General features: G+C 36.6%; 1 protein-coding gene across 1 annotated transcript in view; it reads right to left on the bottom strand.

Annotated features, from left to right (window-relative positions):
* Nucleotides 1–18,308, bottom strand: part of LOC145279984 (ankyrin repeat and fibronectin type-III domain-containing protein 1-like) — a 529,276-nt gene that overhangs the window by 402,203 nt on the left and 108,765 nt on the right. The window contains exon 2 of the mRNA XM_080131579.1: nt 16,554–16,751. Coding sequence (XP_079987705.1) covers nt 16,554–16,751 — 198 coding nt within the window. The remainder of the gene's footprint in view (nt 1–16,553; nt 16,752–18,308) is intronic.

The raw sequence follows: 18,308 nt of genomic DNA on the forward strand, positions 1-18,308 counted from the left end.
AGAACAACATCTGAGGTGTGTTATAGGCTTATTATTTTTCAAATTCCTCGATAATCTTAGATTTCTATACTTTTTCTGCTGATAAGTCACGGCCAAAATCGGTTAAGATCAATGGAAGTGGTAAAATATTTTCTCTCTAATAAATTCCTCCTCCCCCTGCCACCACTTAACACCGTTTGGGGATCGTTCACAAGGAACAGTTGAGAAGAGAACACCGGTTTGGCTTCGTAGTTCTTTCATGTGAAGTTATTTAAAATCACTAAACTAAGCTGCAGTGCTCTGTGGCGTAGTGGTTAGCGTGCTGGACAATTCACATTATATTTTCACGTTCGCGCCGACCTACCGTAATCGTTTTTTTTTTTTTTTTCCTAAACAACTGGAATGGACTTTTCTTGGTGGCCGAACTGTTAACGTTGCAGATGTTTGTTTTTATTTTTCACACTTTATTTTCCTACTTTTACTCATGACTCCGGGTTTGATCCTTCCTACTTACCTACCATAACATTTTTTAAAACTCCCCCCCCCCGTCCCGGAAACAAACACTCGGGCAACGCCGGGTACCCCCGCTAGTACTATATATTGGGAAATATAATAATCAACAGAGACGAGGCTTTAAAAATGATAAATACGAAATCTGTAGAAATTAAAGTATCATATTTAAATGTATTTTACGACTGGGCAACGCCGGGCGCCATGCTAGTCTACAATAATATTCTAAAAAAAATAAAATCAACAAATGTCATTTTAAAGCTACGAAATGTATTATTTCTACATAAAGCAAACAACCAAAAAAATTTGATGAATAACAAAAAATAAAAAAATGGATGACAATGGTTGTGGATTTCTATTGAATTACTAAAGTTTTATAGGAAATTGTATTTTTTAATTTAGTAAATTGATATCAGAAAAGTTAAAGAGAAGTCAACACAACGAGTGTGACTATTAAAACAATGATAAAAAACAATAGTTAAAGAACGAAGCTCTGTAAATTCCAATGGGTATTATCATCAGTGAAAAACAAACAATGGCGGCTTTTTGGAGTGAGTTGTCTGGATTCTTTTGTCTGGAGAAGCACATGTTACCAGAGGAGGCACGGAAAGCACACGAATATAAAGCGACAAGTTAATGCACAATAGAAAGGTGGATCACAGCGTGCTGTTAGGTCTGTTTATATAAAAGACAATCACAGTTCTGGCCCGCCCTTTACTCCCCCTTTTCCTTCCCGGCTCTCCATTACAACACACAACTAAAAAAAATACACGTTTGTCATACAATCACAATGTGCACATAATCCACAGCTTTGACATTGTTAAACACAAGGAATTTTTGTCAACTTTGTCATGCATGGATTAATACGAGAGTCGTCCCAAAAGTAGCCCCCCCCTCTTTTAACTCAAAGAATTGAAGAGCTATACGAAGACGAGAATGGTGCGATTAAAACGAGCGACAGTTTGTGCCCCAGAATATAATTTCTACATAGTTACTACCATTTTAAATGCACTTTTGCCAGCGATGAACGATGGCTGTGTACGGCCGTCTGGAGCGTGCTTGGTCATACGAGAGTCGTTCCAAAAGTAAAGCCTCCTATTTTTTTAGCTCAAAAATTGAAGAGCTATGAAGACTAGAGTGACACAGTTACAACGAATGGTCTGCTTTGCTCCAGAACTTATTTTTCTACATAGTCACTATCTTTCTCACTGGACTATTACTAGCGATAAACGATGGTTGTGCACGGGCGTCTGGAGCGTGATTTGTCATACAAATGTCGTTACAAAAGTAAAGCCTCCTAATTTATTTTAACTCCGAAAGTTGAAGAGCTACGAAGACGAGTGGTGCAATTAAAACGCGTAACCTTTTGTGCCTCAGAATTTATTTTATACATAGTTACTACCATTCTAAATGCACTTTACATCATCAACGCTCTGATCCCCAGCTGGCATCAATTGTGATGGATGGCTCTCGTCTGGGTGAGGCCCCGTGTTTTGACAAGCTTCTGGGTTTGACCTTTACTCCTGATCTGAAATGGAACACGTACATGAAGTCTGTTGCCAAGGTCGCTGGAAAGATGGTGGGATCCTTCTACCGCTCCAGAAGATATCTCATTACTGATGCAATTCTCTATCTGTATAAAAGCCAAGTACGGCCAAGGATGGAATACTGTTGCCATATCTGGGCAGGAGCTGCTAAAAGTAGCCTATCCTGCCTTGACAGAGTACAAAATAGACTTCGTGGCTTAGTGGGGGATGCCCTTTTCTCTACCCTGCAACCTCTCCCCCACAGAAGAGACGTTGCGAGCCTGTCCTTGTTTTATCGTTATTTCCATGGCAGATGCTCGTCTGAACTCCAATCCCTGGTCCCCCCTCGCCAATCTTTCACGAAAAACACCCGTCTAGCTGAATCCACTGTGAAAAATTTCCCCCACTCTATATCTGTGCCTAAATCAAAACGCGGATTCCATGAACAAAGCTTCTTTCTGAGAACTGAACGCCTGTGGAACTCTGTTCCGTCTGCCTGCTTCCCTCCGGACTACAACTTGGATGTCTTCAAGTCTAATGTTAACAAATTCCTAATGAACCGCCCCCTTAAGTAAACACTTCAGCAAATATCCTCACTAACGTAATGTACTTGCAGTAACCCTTATCCCTGAGTGGCTTCCGGGCCTTGATAAGTGGTGATCACTGTGTAAAAAAAAAAAAAAAAAAAAAAACTTTTGCCAGCGATGAACGATAGCTGTGCATGGTTGTCTGGAGCGCGCTTTGTGATATGAGGGTCGTTTCAAAAGTAAAGCCTTTTATTTTTTTTAATTCAGAAAATCGAAGAGCTGCGAAGTCAGGAGTGGTCCGATTAAAACGGGTGAAACCACCAAACCAAAATGATTTTTCTACATAGTCACCATCATATATTTTGCCAGGAATTCGATGGTGCATCTCTCCTTCTGATAGCACTAAATTGCCACTGTCCTCGCCATGACGAGGAAGGATTGGGTTGTGGTATAATTGTTGTTGTAATTGTTGTTGTTATCATTATTGTTGTTGTTATTGTTGTTGTTTTTGTTGTTGTTGTTATTATGGTTGTTGTTATTATTGTTGTTGGTGATGTTGTTATTATTTTTGTTGTTATTATTATTGTTGGTGATGTTGTTATTATTTTTGTTGTTATTGTTAGTCATTATTGTTATTGATTTTATTGTTTTTGTTTTTATTATTGTTGTTGTTATTATTGATGTTGGTGATGTTGTCATTATTATTTTTGTTCTTATTGTTGTTGTTGTTATTATTGTTATTGTTGTTGTTGTTGTTGTTATTGTTGTTATTATTTTTGTTGTTGATGATGATGATTGTCATAATCATTCATGATTGTTCGAGGTGAATATGAATAATAAAAACGTTTTGAAGACTGTGAGGCTGCATTTTTGAATGCCAGTTAAACATTTTTGAATGTCAGTTAAACATTTTTAACTGTCAGTAAAACATTTTTGAATGTCAGTTAAACATTTTTAACTGTCAGTTAAACATTTTTGAATGCCAGTTAAACATTTTTGAATGTCAGTTAAACATTTTTGAATGTCAGTAAAACATTTTTGAATGCCAGTTAAACATTTTTTAACTGTCAGTAAAACATTTTTGAATGCCAGTTAAACATTTTTGAATGCCAGTTAAACATTTTTGAATGCCAGTTAAACATTTTTGAATGTCAGTAAAACATTTTTGAATGCCAGTTAAACATTTTTAACTGTCAGTTAAACATTTTTTAATGTCAGTTAAACATTTTTTTAATGTCAGTTAAACATTTTTAACTGTCAGTTAAACATTTTTGAATGTCAGTTAAATATTTTTGAATGTCAGTTAAACATGTTTGAATGTCAGTTAAACATTTTTGAATGTCACTTAAACATTTTATAATACCAGTGACGTATGACGATGTAGACTATTCGTTTGATGCTCGTATTGCTCGTTTAAGCAATAACGACAACAGCGAATATCAGCATATCTCGATACGACCACCTCATGATTCAACTATGTTGTCTCTCAGTAGAAGCCATAGATGAAAAGAACGGCTTGTGTCCTGTGGCAAGAACGTCATGATAACTCGAAATGGTTCTTAGATATAACCAGAAAAAAATATTTCGGAGTTTTCTTTCTCATGAACTAGTTTCACAACCAAGGCTTTAGCGTCTAGCTTACCTTACGATATAATGTGTTGGTGAAAGGCGAGGAGCGTATATAGATTCATACCTTTCTCAAGGATGTTAGTGAGCGCGATGTATTCGCTCTGAAACAGCGTGTGCGTGTGTGTATGTATATAAGTATATATGTGTGCATGTCTGTGTGTGTTTTTTTTACATGGGGGTCACCACTTATCAAGGCCCGGAGGCTACTCAGGGATAAAGGTTATTCGTGTACAATAATCAATGAGATATTATTGTAGTAATCATTAGTATTGGAGATTTGATAGAGTGTCTTACTTAAGGGGCGGTTTGTCAGGAATTTGTTTATGTTGGACTTGAAAACATCCAAGTAGTAGTCAAGTGGGAAACAGGCAAACGGAAGAGAATTCCACAATCGTGCACTTCTGAGAAAGAAGCTCTGCTCATGGAATCTACGTTTGGATTTAGGCACAGATAAAGAGTGAGGAAAATTATTGATAGTAGACGGGTGTTTCTCGTAAAAGATTGGCGAGGGGTGGGCAAAAGATTGGAGCTCAGACGAGCACTTGCCATGGAAATAACGATAAAGCAAAGACAGGCTTGCAACGTCTCTTCTGTGCGAGAGAGGCTGCAGGGAAGAGAAAAGGGCATCCCCTACTAAACCACGAAGTCTATTTTGTACTCTGTCAAGGAAGGATAGACTGTTTTTAGCAGCTCCTGCCCAGATGTGGCAACAGTACTCCATCCTTGGACGCACTAGGCTTTTATACAGATAGAGAATTGCATCAGTAGTGAGATATCTTCTGGAGCGGTAGAAGGATACCACCATTTTCCCAGCGCCCTTGGCAACAGACCTGATGTACTTGTTCCATTTCAGATCAGGAGTAAAGGTCAAACTCAGAAGCTTGTCAAAACATGGACCCTCCCCAAGACGAGAGCCATCCATTTCAATTGATGCCAGATGGGGATCAGAACGTTGATGATGTAAAGATAGAAGCTTGGTTTTGGATGCATTAAAAGTGACCAGCCGCATCTTCCCCCATTGTACCACGCGCTCAAGATAAGAGGAGAGAGAATCAGAGAGAACTTTGTCATTTACGGCCTTTGAAGTGTTGCCATAGATGGTCGTGTCATCAGCATAGATGTCAACGAATGATTTAAGTATGTGTTTTGGAGGATCATTGATGTAGATCAGGAAGAGAGTTGGGCCCAGGATGGACCCTTGAGGGACTCCAACATTAATACTGTGGGCCTCTGATTTCTGGCCATCAACCAGTACTCTTATGAACCTATCGGAGAGAAATGATTTAATGATTGAGTAAACATTTCCAGTGATACCGTAGCTGGAAATCTTGTGAAGTAGGCCCTTATGCCATACCTTATCGAAGGCCTTCGATATGTGAAGAGCAATTACTCTGGAAAGGAAACCTTTGTCAAGAGATTCGCTAATCCTATGAGATATAACTGTAAGCACATCTGCTGTAGATCTTTCAGAGCGGAAACCATATTGCACGTCACTAAGAAGGTCGTTTCTGTTGAGGTGGTTGACTACTTCTTTATTTAATATGGATTCCAACAACTTACTCATGACACACAGGAGACTTATTGGTCTGTACTGAGAGGGAGATGACTTTTACCTGAATTCTTAAATACAGGGCATACTGATAAGGTTTTCCATGGTGTTGGAGAGCACTTCTCCTTAAGGCAACGCTTAAACAGTTTTGTAAGTATGGGGGAGGGGTTCTGGATGGAGCTTTTTCAGCACTATAACTGGAATGCCGTCAGGGCCAGTTGCTTTACTGGAATCAAGGTTCTTGATTAGCTTGGCGACCTCACGCACAGATATTTGTATGTTGCATAGTGTGTTGTCTGTTATAGGAGGAAATACGTGGAGTTGATGGCCTTTGTCGCATAGGGTAGAGTTAGCTGCAAAGTTCTTGGCAAATAGTCTGGCCTTGTCTGATGCTGACGAGATGACCTAAGGTTTATTGATGATAGTTGGGATAGAACGCATGCTTCTGTTCAAAATCCTGTTTGCTATTTGACAGAACTGGTGGGAACCAAACTGCTGTGTGTGTTTGTGTTTGTGTGTGTGTGTTTTCGTGTTTGTGTTTTTATGTTCGTGCATATGTGTGTATGTATGTGTGTGTGTGTTTGTGCGTGCATGCGTGTATGTGTGTGTTTGCGTTTGTGTGTACGTGCGCGTGTGTATGTGTGTGTTTGTGTGCGTGTATGTGTGTGTGTGTGTTTGCGTGTTTGAATTCAAAAAATTTTCTCAATACTATCAGCTGGCGTGAATTACATTATATTTTTCTATGAGAAATTATTTTCTATATTTTATGTACATTTTTGTAAGTTTTGCAGTTTCCGACTTCAAAAACTTTCTAAAAAGTGAAGACAAAAGTTGATAGTTTTTTTAATATTTCGTCAACACTTAGCAAACTCTCTTTGTTTATATTTTCTATTTTTTGCCTTTAAAAAATCTGCAGATGTTTCGGCTTGTTTATTTTGACGAGACTAAAGATATACAAGACGGCAATCGTGTTATGTCTTCAAACTAGATGTACGTATCTAAAAAAATCTATTTAAAAATTAGGTGAAAACTACAAGAAATTTCGGGTTTGTATTACTACTGTACACATAGATTCAAAAAAGTTGTCAAAAAAAACAAATATATAACAAATAAATGTTATCAAAAGCAAGATAAGTTACTTTTCTACTAAACTAGATATATTTTTCGTGTTTTTATTCAATGTAACATGTTTATTCATCTCGAAAAACATACATTGTTTACCGATGTATTGGAAAATTCAAAATGGCGCTCGACTCTCTCTTTAACATGGTAAGTTCGGGAAAAGGTGTTATAAATAATAAACTAGACAAAATACAATTAAAAAACCACCGAATCTATGTCAACCTATGTCACGGGAATATATATTGAGCGAGTTTCTACCAGTAAAGTATGGAAATAAAAAAAATTAAAAAAAAAAAACGTTTACAAATGTTTTTGATATAGATGTACATAAGAATAATTTGATAAGTATGTTTTAACTTAAATAGGGATGGTATAATAAAATTGTGGGGGTCTGCGTCCGCGCCTGGCCTCCATAGAATAGAAATAGGCACAAACTTTAATAAAGACTTTTCATATCTATCTGCGTAAGTATACTTTGATAATTATGTTTCAGTTTGAAGAAATATGGTATAATAAAATTATAGGGTGTTCGTTCGAACCTGACCTCCATAGAATGGAAATATATCACAAAGTTGAACAAAGTTTTTTAATATAGATCCACAGAATATTGTGATAAGTGCTTCAGTGTGAACAGGTATGGTATAATAAATTATGGGGTTTAACTATTTTATTTTTACTTTCATCATATTTTGCTTCGATACCCCCAAATTCGAAGCTATCTCTTTACAACCCTTCATTTTCATAACCTATCATACTTTCATAAGTCAGAGTCCATTTTCTGTAGGCTGTTTTTGAACCCAGTCGAGTACTTTTGCTAGTATATATATATATATATATATATATATATATATATATATATATATATATATATATATATATATATGAGAGAGAGAGAGAGAGAGAGAGAGAGAGAGAGAGTGAAATCAAAAATAGTGACTATTAAAGCAACTTTATCATTCAACAATATTTATGTTTTTACTTATAAAATCACACCCATGTGAAACGTATTAAAATCATATGATATAGAACATAAATAGAATAAAAATATTTTCTAAGTATTTTCAGCTGAAATGAATTAGATGTGACGCGCAAATGTAAAACTTGTGTTTTGTCGTAACTTTGAAATTTGCTCCTGGGCTACTTGAACATTTCATATATATATATATATATATATATATATATATATATATATATATATATATATATATATATATATATATATATATAACGCAAAGTTGTGTGCATGTGTGGCATGGCATAACACATAAACGATTAATTTGTGGCGTGGTCCTAGGTCTGAATAGAAGCCATTTTTTTTTTGCTAATACGTATATATATATATATATATATATATATATATATATATATATAATAAAAATAAATATATAATATTTATTGATTTATTTAAACAAACATTATTTAAGATAGCATTTATGCTTTAGTAAAGGAAAACAAAGGATATATATATATATATATTGTTATTATTATTATTATTATTATTATTATTACCATTTTATCTGCTTAGTTACACATGCTTCGGTTACCGAATCATATTAACGACTCAGTAACTTCATCAGACTTTATAGACATAGTTATTATTGTAAGAAACACAACATTAGATATTAATATCGTTTTTCTAATTAAAATAATAATTTCTATAAAGTCTGATGAAGTTACTGGGTCGTTAATATGATTCGGTAACCGAAACATGTGTAACTAAGCAGATAAAACGCTAATATATATATATATATATATATATATACATATATATATATATATATATATATATATATATATTTGTTCTGCAGTTAACGGTAATAAAAAGTATATATCTATTTGGTCTGCAATTAACTGATTTTGTCGATCAAGTTTTATAGGTATTTCAAAGTTCGAACTGGCTTTTTATTTTATCATATACGTGTTAGTTTTGCGGTTTAAAATGATTTTCATTGGTTCAAAATACGCCGAGTTAACATGTTCCTGTAAAAACTACTTTCTTTGGGAAGTGATCGAAATAGAAAATCGAAATGAAGGAAAGAAAGAAAGAGGGTAGGCAATTAGAGACATTTGCTTTTTCGTGATAGTCGGAATCACTTCACGATTCAGTCGCCATAAAAGAACCAAACTAACCACATTATTATAGTGTATATTTTCAGAGTAACACATTATTACGTAGTAAGCTGCTATTTCGAAATTAGTAAGAATTCAAAAAATTCCGAAAAATGGTTCAGTAGAAAAATAACTATAAATAAAAACATTTGTGGAAGTTGCGATTTTTCCCTGTAAATTTACCCTTTAGAAGTTCGAAATCAGGGGGAGATAACTGCATTCTACGGTTTAAGTTGCTTTGCGCAGAATCCCGTGACACTATCTTTTCATGTCGGACATTTTGCTTTTCTTAATCTACTGCATGCTGCTTTTTTGCGAAAATCAGTTCCAGCACATATTTTACGGCGCCATTTTTCGTAATTTTTGGAATTTATACTAATTTCGACATGGCACGTAAGTACGTAATAATGCCTTTTTTTTCGAAAGTACACGATTGCGTCGAACGACATACTACAGTAAGGTTACACCACAGCATTTTCGCCCCAGCACTTTATCAATGTCATAAATTCTTGAACCGTTATTCAAATTAAACGTGTGTAAAATAACATTAAAAACAAATGTTCCGACATTTTTAGCATTTTTTTTTCAGATAAATATTTTCTTATTATTAGTCGACCGAACAACATAGGAATTATATTTCTAACATTCGAGATGAGGATTGGTAATTTGGATTATTTGAATTATTCTGCAAGCACCCGTGGCGTAACGGATAAAATACTAAGTAAATTCAGTCCTATGTGATACACTTCTCGAGAATGTTCAATACTCAGTGCAAGCGATACTAAGAATACAATTGCGAATTACTTCAGACTTTGGTTTACTTTTGTACCACTTGTCTGTGCGTTGGAGATGCAGTTGTTTGCATAATTCCCAGTATACAGCCCTTCCCACATGGTCGTGTCGGTTCTTTATTCATTTTTGGTCAGTTTACTGCATTCGATTACTATATGGTTTACCATTTCGTCTCTTTGTCCACAGAATCTGCATTTGCTTTTTCTTGTTTTGTCTATCTTTGCTTTGATATGGTTGGTTCTTATCGAGTTATCTTGTGCTGCGGTTCTCAGGGATTCAGTTTCTCGGCTTATGTGTCCTTTTCGCATCCATGCCCAAGTGTTTTCGTTATTTTCATCTTTTGTCATCCTTATGAATATTCCATGTAATTGTTTCTCTTCCCATTTTCTTTCCTCGTTTTATCCTTTTCTCTCTGTTTTCTGTTTTATTGATTTTTTCAGTGTCTCTCGTTGCCATGATTATCCTTACAGTGTTTTGCATTATGTATTTTTCAATTTCTTTTTTGTATCATGCGCACAGTCTTCTATATAAGTCCTCTCCTGCCTTCTTTCCTTTTCACGTAAAGTCAGTCAACATCATCCTTTGGGTGTAGTGTATTGTGCATGGTCATGAGTTTCCTGGTCTTCTGTTTGAGGTGTCTCAGTTATTCTTTGGTCCACCCTATGAACGCTTCTGGGTATCTTACTAGTGATAGTGCCCATGTGTTTATACTTTTTATTAGGTTTCTGCGATACAATTTTGTTTCTAGAAGTTTTCTTGTTCTTCTGAGGTATTCCTTTCCAATTCTCTCTTTCATTTTTGTGACTTTGATGGTGTTTGCTTCCAGTACTCCCAAGTATTTATAGGCGTCTTGTTCCCCTAGGACCCTAATCTCCATTTGTTTGGGTAGTTCCATGCCCTCTGTCGTCTCCAGTTTTCCCTTTCTTATAACTAGTAGTGCGCATTTTTCCATACTCCATTTGGATATCCTAGCTGAAGATCCTGGTAGTGTTAATTAGTGTCTCTAGTTGCTTTTCGACCCTTGCAAAAAGTTTCAGATCGTCCATGTACATAAAGTGGTTTATTTTTTCCTCTGTATTAGAGAACTTATATCAATTTTGGCACTTTCTCAGTATGTTGTTCAAGGGCATCATGGCTATGATGAACAACAATAGTGAATCTGCTTGGAAGATGCCTCTTTGTATGTTAATTTCTGTTATGTGTCAGTTCCAGTCTCCGTGTTGTCATTGCATTTTCAATCATATTGGTGGCTCTGCTTGGTATTTGGTACATTTTTAAGCATTCTATTATCCATGTTTGCGGGATCCTGTCGTACGTCTATTTGTAGTCGATCCATGCCATGACTAAATTCTTTCTCCTTTATAATAATAATATAATAATAATAATAATAATAATAATAATAATAATAATAATAATAATAATAATAAACTCCCATCTTTAAATAACCAAGAGCAGAAGAAACTAAAAACAGAAACAGAGAAGATTAACAAGCTCCTCCCACATATCCCAACAAACACAATCACAGACTTAAACAACCTCATTTACGCAGGCGCCAAAATGGTAAGTATGAATCTCAAATCAGAAAAACAACCGGGGACAAGCGGACCAATAAAAACTGGATGGGAAATAAGACTAGAAACCCAAATACACAAACATAAAAAAGAAATCAAAATGATCAACAGGAAGAAAGCAATGTGGAGAAAACGGAATATTGGAAATGCAACTGGCAGAGAGAGGCTAAACAAGAAACATGAACAACTGGACCAAAAAATAAAAGCAAAAGAAGCGAGATTGAGATGATATAGATATAAATCTGAACAATACAAACAAAACAGAACATTTGAAACTAATAAAAGCAAATTCTACCAAAATATGAACGGAGGAAAAACAAAAACAGGACAACCAAATCCGACAGAAACAAAACTTTACTGGAGCAAAATATGGGAAGAGCGACAAAATCAAAATAGAAATACCGAATCGCTGAAAGACATGAAAGAAGAGTTACAACAAATCGAAGAACAAACAGTGAATGAAATCAGCAAGGAAACCCTACAGAAAACCATAGGAAAAATGGTAAACTGGAAAGCATCAGGGCACGATGGGATACATGCATACTGGTTCAAAAAATTCACAACCTTACACGAAAGGCTAGCCCAAAACCTGAGAAGATGTATACAGGAAGCAAACGTGCCAGACTGGATGACAAAAGGTAGAAACATACTGCTACAGAAGGACACGGAGAAAGGAACTGTCCCCAGCAATTATATGCCAATCACGTGCTTACCAACTATGTGGAAGATACTGACAACACAACTGAGGGAACAAATCTACCACTCACTGATTAACCGTGGACTCATCCCCGAGGAACAGAAAATATGCTAAAAAGAGAAAAGAGGAACACATGATCTGTGATATGTTGATCAAAAGATCCTAAAGGAGGTAAAAATGAGGAGGAAAATATGGCCATGGCATGGATCGACTACAAAAAAGCGTACGACAGGATCCCCCAAGCATGGATAATAGAATGCCTAAAAATGTATAAAATACCAGGCGGGATCACCAATGTAATAGAAAATGCAATGAAAACATGGCGACTGGAACTGACAGCTGATGGACAACACATAACAGAAATTAACATAAAAAGAGGCATCTTCCAAGGAGACTCATTATCACCATTACTGTTCATCATAGCTATGATGCCCTTGAATAGTATTCTGAGAAAGTGCCAAGCCGGATACAAGTTCCCCAATGCAGAGAAAAAAATGAACCACCTGATGTACATGGACGATCTGAAACTTTTTGCAAGGGTCGAAAAGCAACTAGAGACACTAATTAACACTACCAGGATCTTCAGCTAGGATATCCAAATGGAGTTTGGTTTGGAAAAGTGCACACTACTAGTTATAAAAAAGGAGAAAACTGGAAACGACAGAAGGCATGGAACTACCCAACCAAACAGAAATGAGGGCACTAGGAGAACAAGACGACTATAAATACTTGGGAATTCTGGAAGCGGACACCATCAGAGCAACAGAAATGAAAGAGAAAATTGGAAAGGAATACCTCAGGAGAACAAGAAAACTTCTGGAAACCAAATTATGTAGCAGAAACCTAATAAAAGGTATAAATACATGAGCAGTGTCACTAGTAAGATACTCTGGACTGTTTATAGGATGGACAAAAGAAGAACTGAGACAGCTGGACCAGAAAACCAGGAAACTCATGACCATGCATAATGCATTACAAAGAACGATATTGACAGGCACTACGTGAAAAGGAAAGACGGCGGGAGAGGACTGATCTGTATAGAAGACTGTGTGAAGGACACAAAAAAAGAACTAGAAAATACATAATGCAAAATACTGACAGGATAATTATGGCAGCGAGAGACACGGAGAAAACCAACAAAACAGAAAACAGAGAGACAAATGACAAAACGAGAAAAGAGTAATGGGAAGAGAAACAATTCCACGGAAGATTCATAAGAATGACAAAAGATGAGAATAACGAAAGCACCTGGACATGGATGCGAAAAGGACATATAAACCGAGAAACTGAATCTCTAATAACTGCAGCACAAAATAACTCGATAAGAACCAACCATATCAAAGCAAGGATCGATAAAACACAAGAAAACAGCAAATGCAGACTCCGTGGACAAAGAGACGAAACGATAAACCATATAGTAAGTGAATGCAGCAAACTGGCCCAAAAGGAATACAAAAACAGGCATGACTAAGTGGGGAGAGCGGTGCACTGGGAATTGTGCAAACGGCTGCATAAACCCGCAACAGCACTGGAAAACGAGAACCACAAAATTCTATAGGACATTGAAATACAGACGGACAAACTCATCCAAGCAAGAAGACCAGATGTAATGATTAACAAGAAAGAAAAATCCTGTCAAATCGTAGACTTTGCTGTCCCAGCTGACCACAAGGTGAGTATGAAAGAAAAGGAGAAACGAAGCAAATACACAGAGCTAGCCAGAGAGTTAAAAGGGATTTGGATGATGAAGAAAAACAAAATAGTACCGATAATAGTGGGAGCACTTGGAATAATTCTGAAAAACTTGGAAAAAAGAATGGCAGAAATTGGAATCAGAGGAATAGCTGCAAAACTACAACGCCTAACGATAATGAAAACGGCTGAAATATTAAAGAAACCCCTTGAATGCAGACAATAACACAAGACACTATAACGAAGAAGCGTTACAGGGAATGAAGAACACCGAAGCTGTATATCTACAAATTCTACGTCCCATCATGCATCCCCTCCATTGTTTCATCACCGTTCCCCCCTCAATAGAAAAGTGATACCAAAGAGCCAAGCAGGGTCAAGGAGGATGGAAAGACCGAGGAGGGAGCACTGACTAAACCTCTGCTGGACAAGCGCGAAGAGAACTGGGATCTTGGGGAGACTTAGTGCCACTCAAATCCAGTATAAACCAATGGCCACTGCCAGCGAGAAATCAACGGTAAAAGGCTGTTGCGATGATGCAAATTTATTTGCAAATGCTATCGATGGAGGTGGAGAGAGCTGCACGTCTGGGAAGACTTGTTGTCACTCAGCTTCCAGAGAACACCACAGGTCTCCAATCAGATCCTTTGTTGACTTGTGTGAAAGTTCCATGTGAGCCAATAATAATAATAATAATAATAATAATAATAATAATAATAATAATAATAATAATAATAATAACCAACTGACTTGGAGTTCTCACATTCGTCATCATCAGAGATTAGTGATAGATAACCGTGGTTCTCCTTGGAGTCCAAGTGACAACAAGTCTCCCCAGATTTCCAGTAATCTCCACCTCTTTCGGTGATGCCTCTGTTAAGTCTCGAAAGTCAGCAAATCCCCCACTGTCAGGGTAGATTCACGTGTAATTGTGAGGCAAGGTTTGCACAAGCCCAAACTATAACTCTCCTGAATCGGCACTGCTTGAGTACTGTGACAAGGAGAAGTCTAGAACGACTGGAAACAATGCCGATATAATCACCATTTTAAGTGATTTTGCGTTATCGATTGACAATGCCCATTGGTTTTCTCTGGTGTTTGATTGACAATAAGCTTTCCAAGAGCCCAATACCCACAACACTTTTCCAGTGGCGGTCTGATTAGTGCCCACCCTTCCTCGATCTTTCTATCCTCCTTGACAATTCATGCATATTCTGTGTTGCATCAGCAGGAGCTGATGTAATCAGTATTTTTTTTGGGGGGGGAGTTTAAAATCCATTGGTTTCATATGGTGGTGTTTTTTCTATGCTTTTGATTTAGTTCTCTTTGTAACTTCCATGGGACTTGTGCCTTATTTTCCGCTTTCGAGGATTTTCAGCTATTCTACCATTGTCGTTCGTCTTATTTTTCCCTTTGATTTCAATCTTTCCCAGTATTCTCCCAGTTTTTTTTGGGGGGGGCTGTTCCTAGTTCCCCTACGATTATTGGTATCATATTGACTTTCACCCTGTTTCACATTCCTTCAATTCTCTGGCAAGTTTCATGTATTTGCTTCGTTTTTATGTTTCCTTAATTTTCACTTTGTGGTCTGCTGCGACGGCAAAATCTACGATTTAACAGGACTTTTCCGTCTTGTTAACTATTATGACATTTAGTCTCCTTATTTGGATGAGTTTATCTGTTTAGAAGGGGTAAAGACACGAAGAAGGGAAAAGGGACAAGAGGAGAGTCTCACTGACAAACGTAAGAGCATTTTCTCAATAATACAAAACAAATTATATTTCTCTTCATTGAAAAAAACTGCACCGTCATCCCAACAATATTGTTAAATATCCAATTAAAAAGTTTAAAGAAAATAATTTTTAGTCGACATTTAGTATATGGAAAAGTTATATCGAATACATTATTCAAAGAATACGAAATTACTGAAAATTCGGCATATCTGATATAAATGTACGAAAGCTATCCAAGTCAGCCAGCAAGTACCGATATACTGTACAATGACTTATTTCATTTCGTTTTTTTGTTTATCTTAACTGAGACAACCAAGTGGTCGGAAGATCCCAGTGGGGGACAGAATGGAAGAATTTGAGAAGGGAGAATTTATTATTTTTGAATTGGGAAATGGAAAGATTACTTTATGTATATGTGTGTAATTACCAGTTAATGGCGGTTCAAGCTCAATATCGTAGGAAAGAATAGAATTTGACCCGCTCTCAACTGGTAGCGGTGAGAGCACTAAATATTAAGAGAAAAAATAGGAACTTCTTCCTCTGTTGATATGGCGATTGTGATGATGTTTCTCATCGGATGTAATGTAGCATTTATTATCACGAGTTAGTGTGGCAAAACGGGTAGATGTGTTAAATTTGTATATGTTGTTATAGGTTGTTGCAAACCTGCGGTAGTTTGGTCCAGAGGGGAATTTCTGCATTCAAAATATGATATATGGAGATAAAATAATAAACGAATTTAGTCCTTTGAATCCATGATAAACTGCGATATTTATCTTTTAACGCTTGGACAACGTACAACTTTTCTTTTGGAATTAATTTTTGTTTTTCTTTTTTTAAATTAATATTGAATAAAATAAGATTTAAGTATAAATCGTGTTCGTTATTTTTCTTATTTTCTCATATTTTTAAAAATAAGTTTTTTTTTTCCTTTTTTCTAAAAATTCATTATCGACTCAATAATCGTTGTTTGCTTTGCCTACCATATGTGACGTTATATATATTTTAGTTAACAGGCCTTGTTTCTCGGTAGAGATTACTAACTTCAAATCGTGTGTAACTGGTACGTGTCACACTAGCGTATTTATTATCATAATAATGAATATATGGAACTTACGTAGGAAGTCGCTTGTTTTGATGCTTAAAGTTGGCGCTCTCGGACACAATCAGTTTTAGTAAGTCCACCTGTGACGGAATATTCTGCATCCGGAAATGTTCTTCCGTTCCAACAACGAATTCGCCTTTGTCCGATTCGATCTCTTTTGCGGAAGGAATGTAGTCTTCAAAAGAATACAATTCAGCTTCTTCGCCATTTCTACAAATAGAGAGAGAGAGAGAAAAAAAAATCAAATTTCGTGATTGAAATCTTCAACTCATTTACAAGTAAAATAACACTAATTTCCCTTACCCTGGCGGTATGGTGTCCGGCTAAATTGAAAAGCAAATCGAACGAACTTAATATATAAATTACGAAGAGTTTAAAAAAACGTTTCCAGGCTTTTTCATATGGGCACTTTTATTGATAGTAGACACATAATCGTAACAAACCAACTGAGATGGACAGGACATGTCACGCGCATGTCAGACTACCAAAAGCAGTTTTCTTTAGTGAGCTCAAAGAAGGTAAACGACCCTTAAGTGCACCGAAACTGCGCTATGAAGACGTGTTCAAGAGACATTTGAAAAACACAAACCAACTACACGACTGGAGAAGAAAAGCTGAAGATCGGATAGTTCGGAAAAGTGTGGTTTCAGATGCAGCCGATGCCATCAGAGATCAAGGCATTGCTGCTTGGGAAGCAAAAAGAGCGTGTCTACGGGCGCCACTACCCGGATTTCCTGCCATCAGGTGTTACATGGCCGGGGTTTCAGAGCTCCGATCGGACTCACATCGCACCTTCGACACGGACACTAACTGACCTCCGCGCCATCGTCGAAATCGATGGACTGCCCGAGAGACACACACGAAACTCTAGTCCTCCTTTAAAGTAATCTCCTTCGGCTGCAATGCTTTTGTTGTATCGTTCCAACAACTTCTGGAAGGCCCAATGGAAGTCCCCCTTGTGTCAGCGTGTCAATGATCGTCGCCATGGCCTCTTTCATCTCCTTAATTGTTTCACAACGACAGTCTCCAAAGGTTTCCTTGAGCTAACTTAGGATTAGTTTAAAAATTGTGTATTACTTTCACAAATAAAAAGAATTCTTATGCATCTCTAACAACCATAGATTTTTCTTGCATTGAAACATAAAAAAAATGCCTTAGTGAAACAATAGTTTAAGTAATGATTTTATTTATTTAATGAAACTATTATAGAGCCTTATTTGATGTTTGAAACATTTTCACTTCACTTTACGAAATAATGTTCGCAATGATACAAATAAACTTCTATTCAAAGTTCACGCCAACCACGCAAACAACACAGATTCAGATTTCAGAACAACCGTCAACAATATCAGAAGTATACATATTAAACAATATGAATACTTCTCCCAGTTAATATAATCAGTAGAATGAAGTGAAAAAAGTAAATTATCTGTTATCTGTCAATCTATCTGTTTATCTAATCTTCTGTGTATCGATCTATTTATTTGTTTATCTATCTATATATGTATCGATCTATGTATCTATCTGTCTATAGAAATATCTATCTGGTGATCAGTGGACAACAGCGATTTAAAGTCATCTTTTAATAGATTGTCAAACCTTGTCAAACTAGGTAACCGGTCAGTTTGCACCGGAAAGTACCCGAACAGAGACTGAGAGGTGACGTTTCACACGTCACGTGTTTAAGTTTGACAAGCGTAGTGATGAGTTGGGGACGGACGGCTAAACTGAGTCTCCCCATGAGGGGGAAAAAGTCTCAGAATAGAG

This window comes from Euprymna scolopes, chromosome 7 (assembly GCF_053919585.1).
Source record: "Euprymna scolopes isolate OS-2025 chromosome 7, ASM5391958v1, whole genome shotgun sequence".
NCBI classification, from domain to species: Eukaryota; Metazoa; Mollusca; class Cephalopoda; order Sepiida; family Sepiolidae; genus Euprymna; species Euprymna scolopes.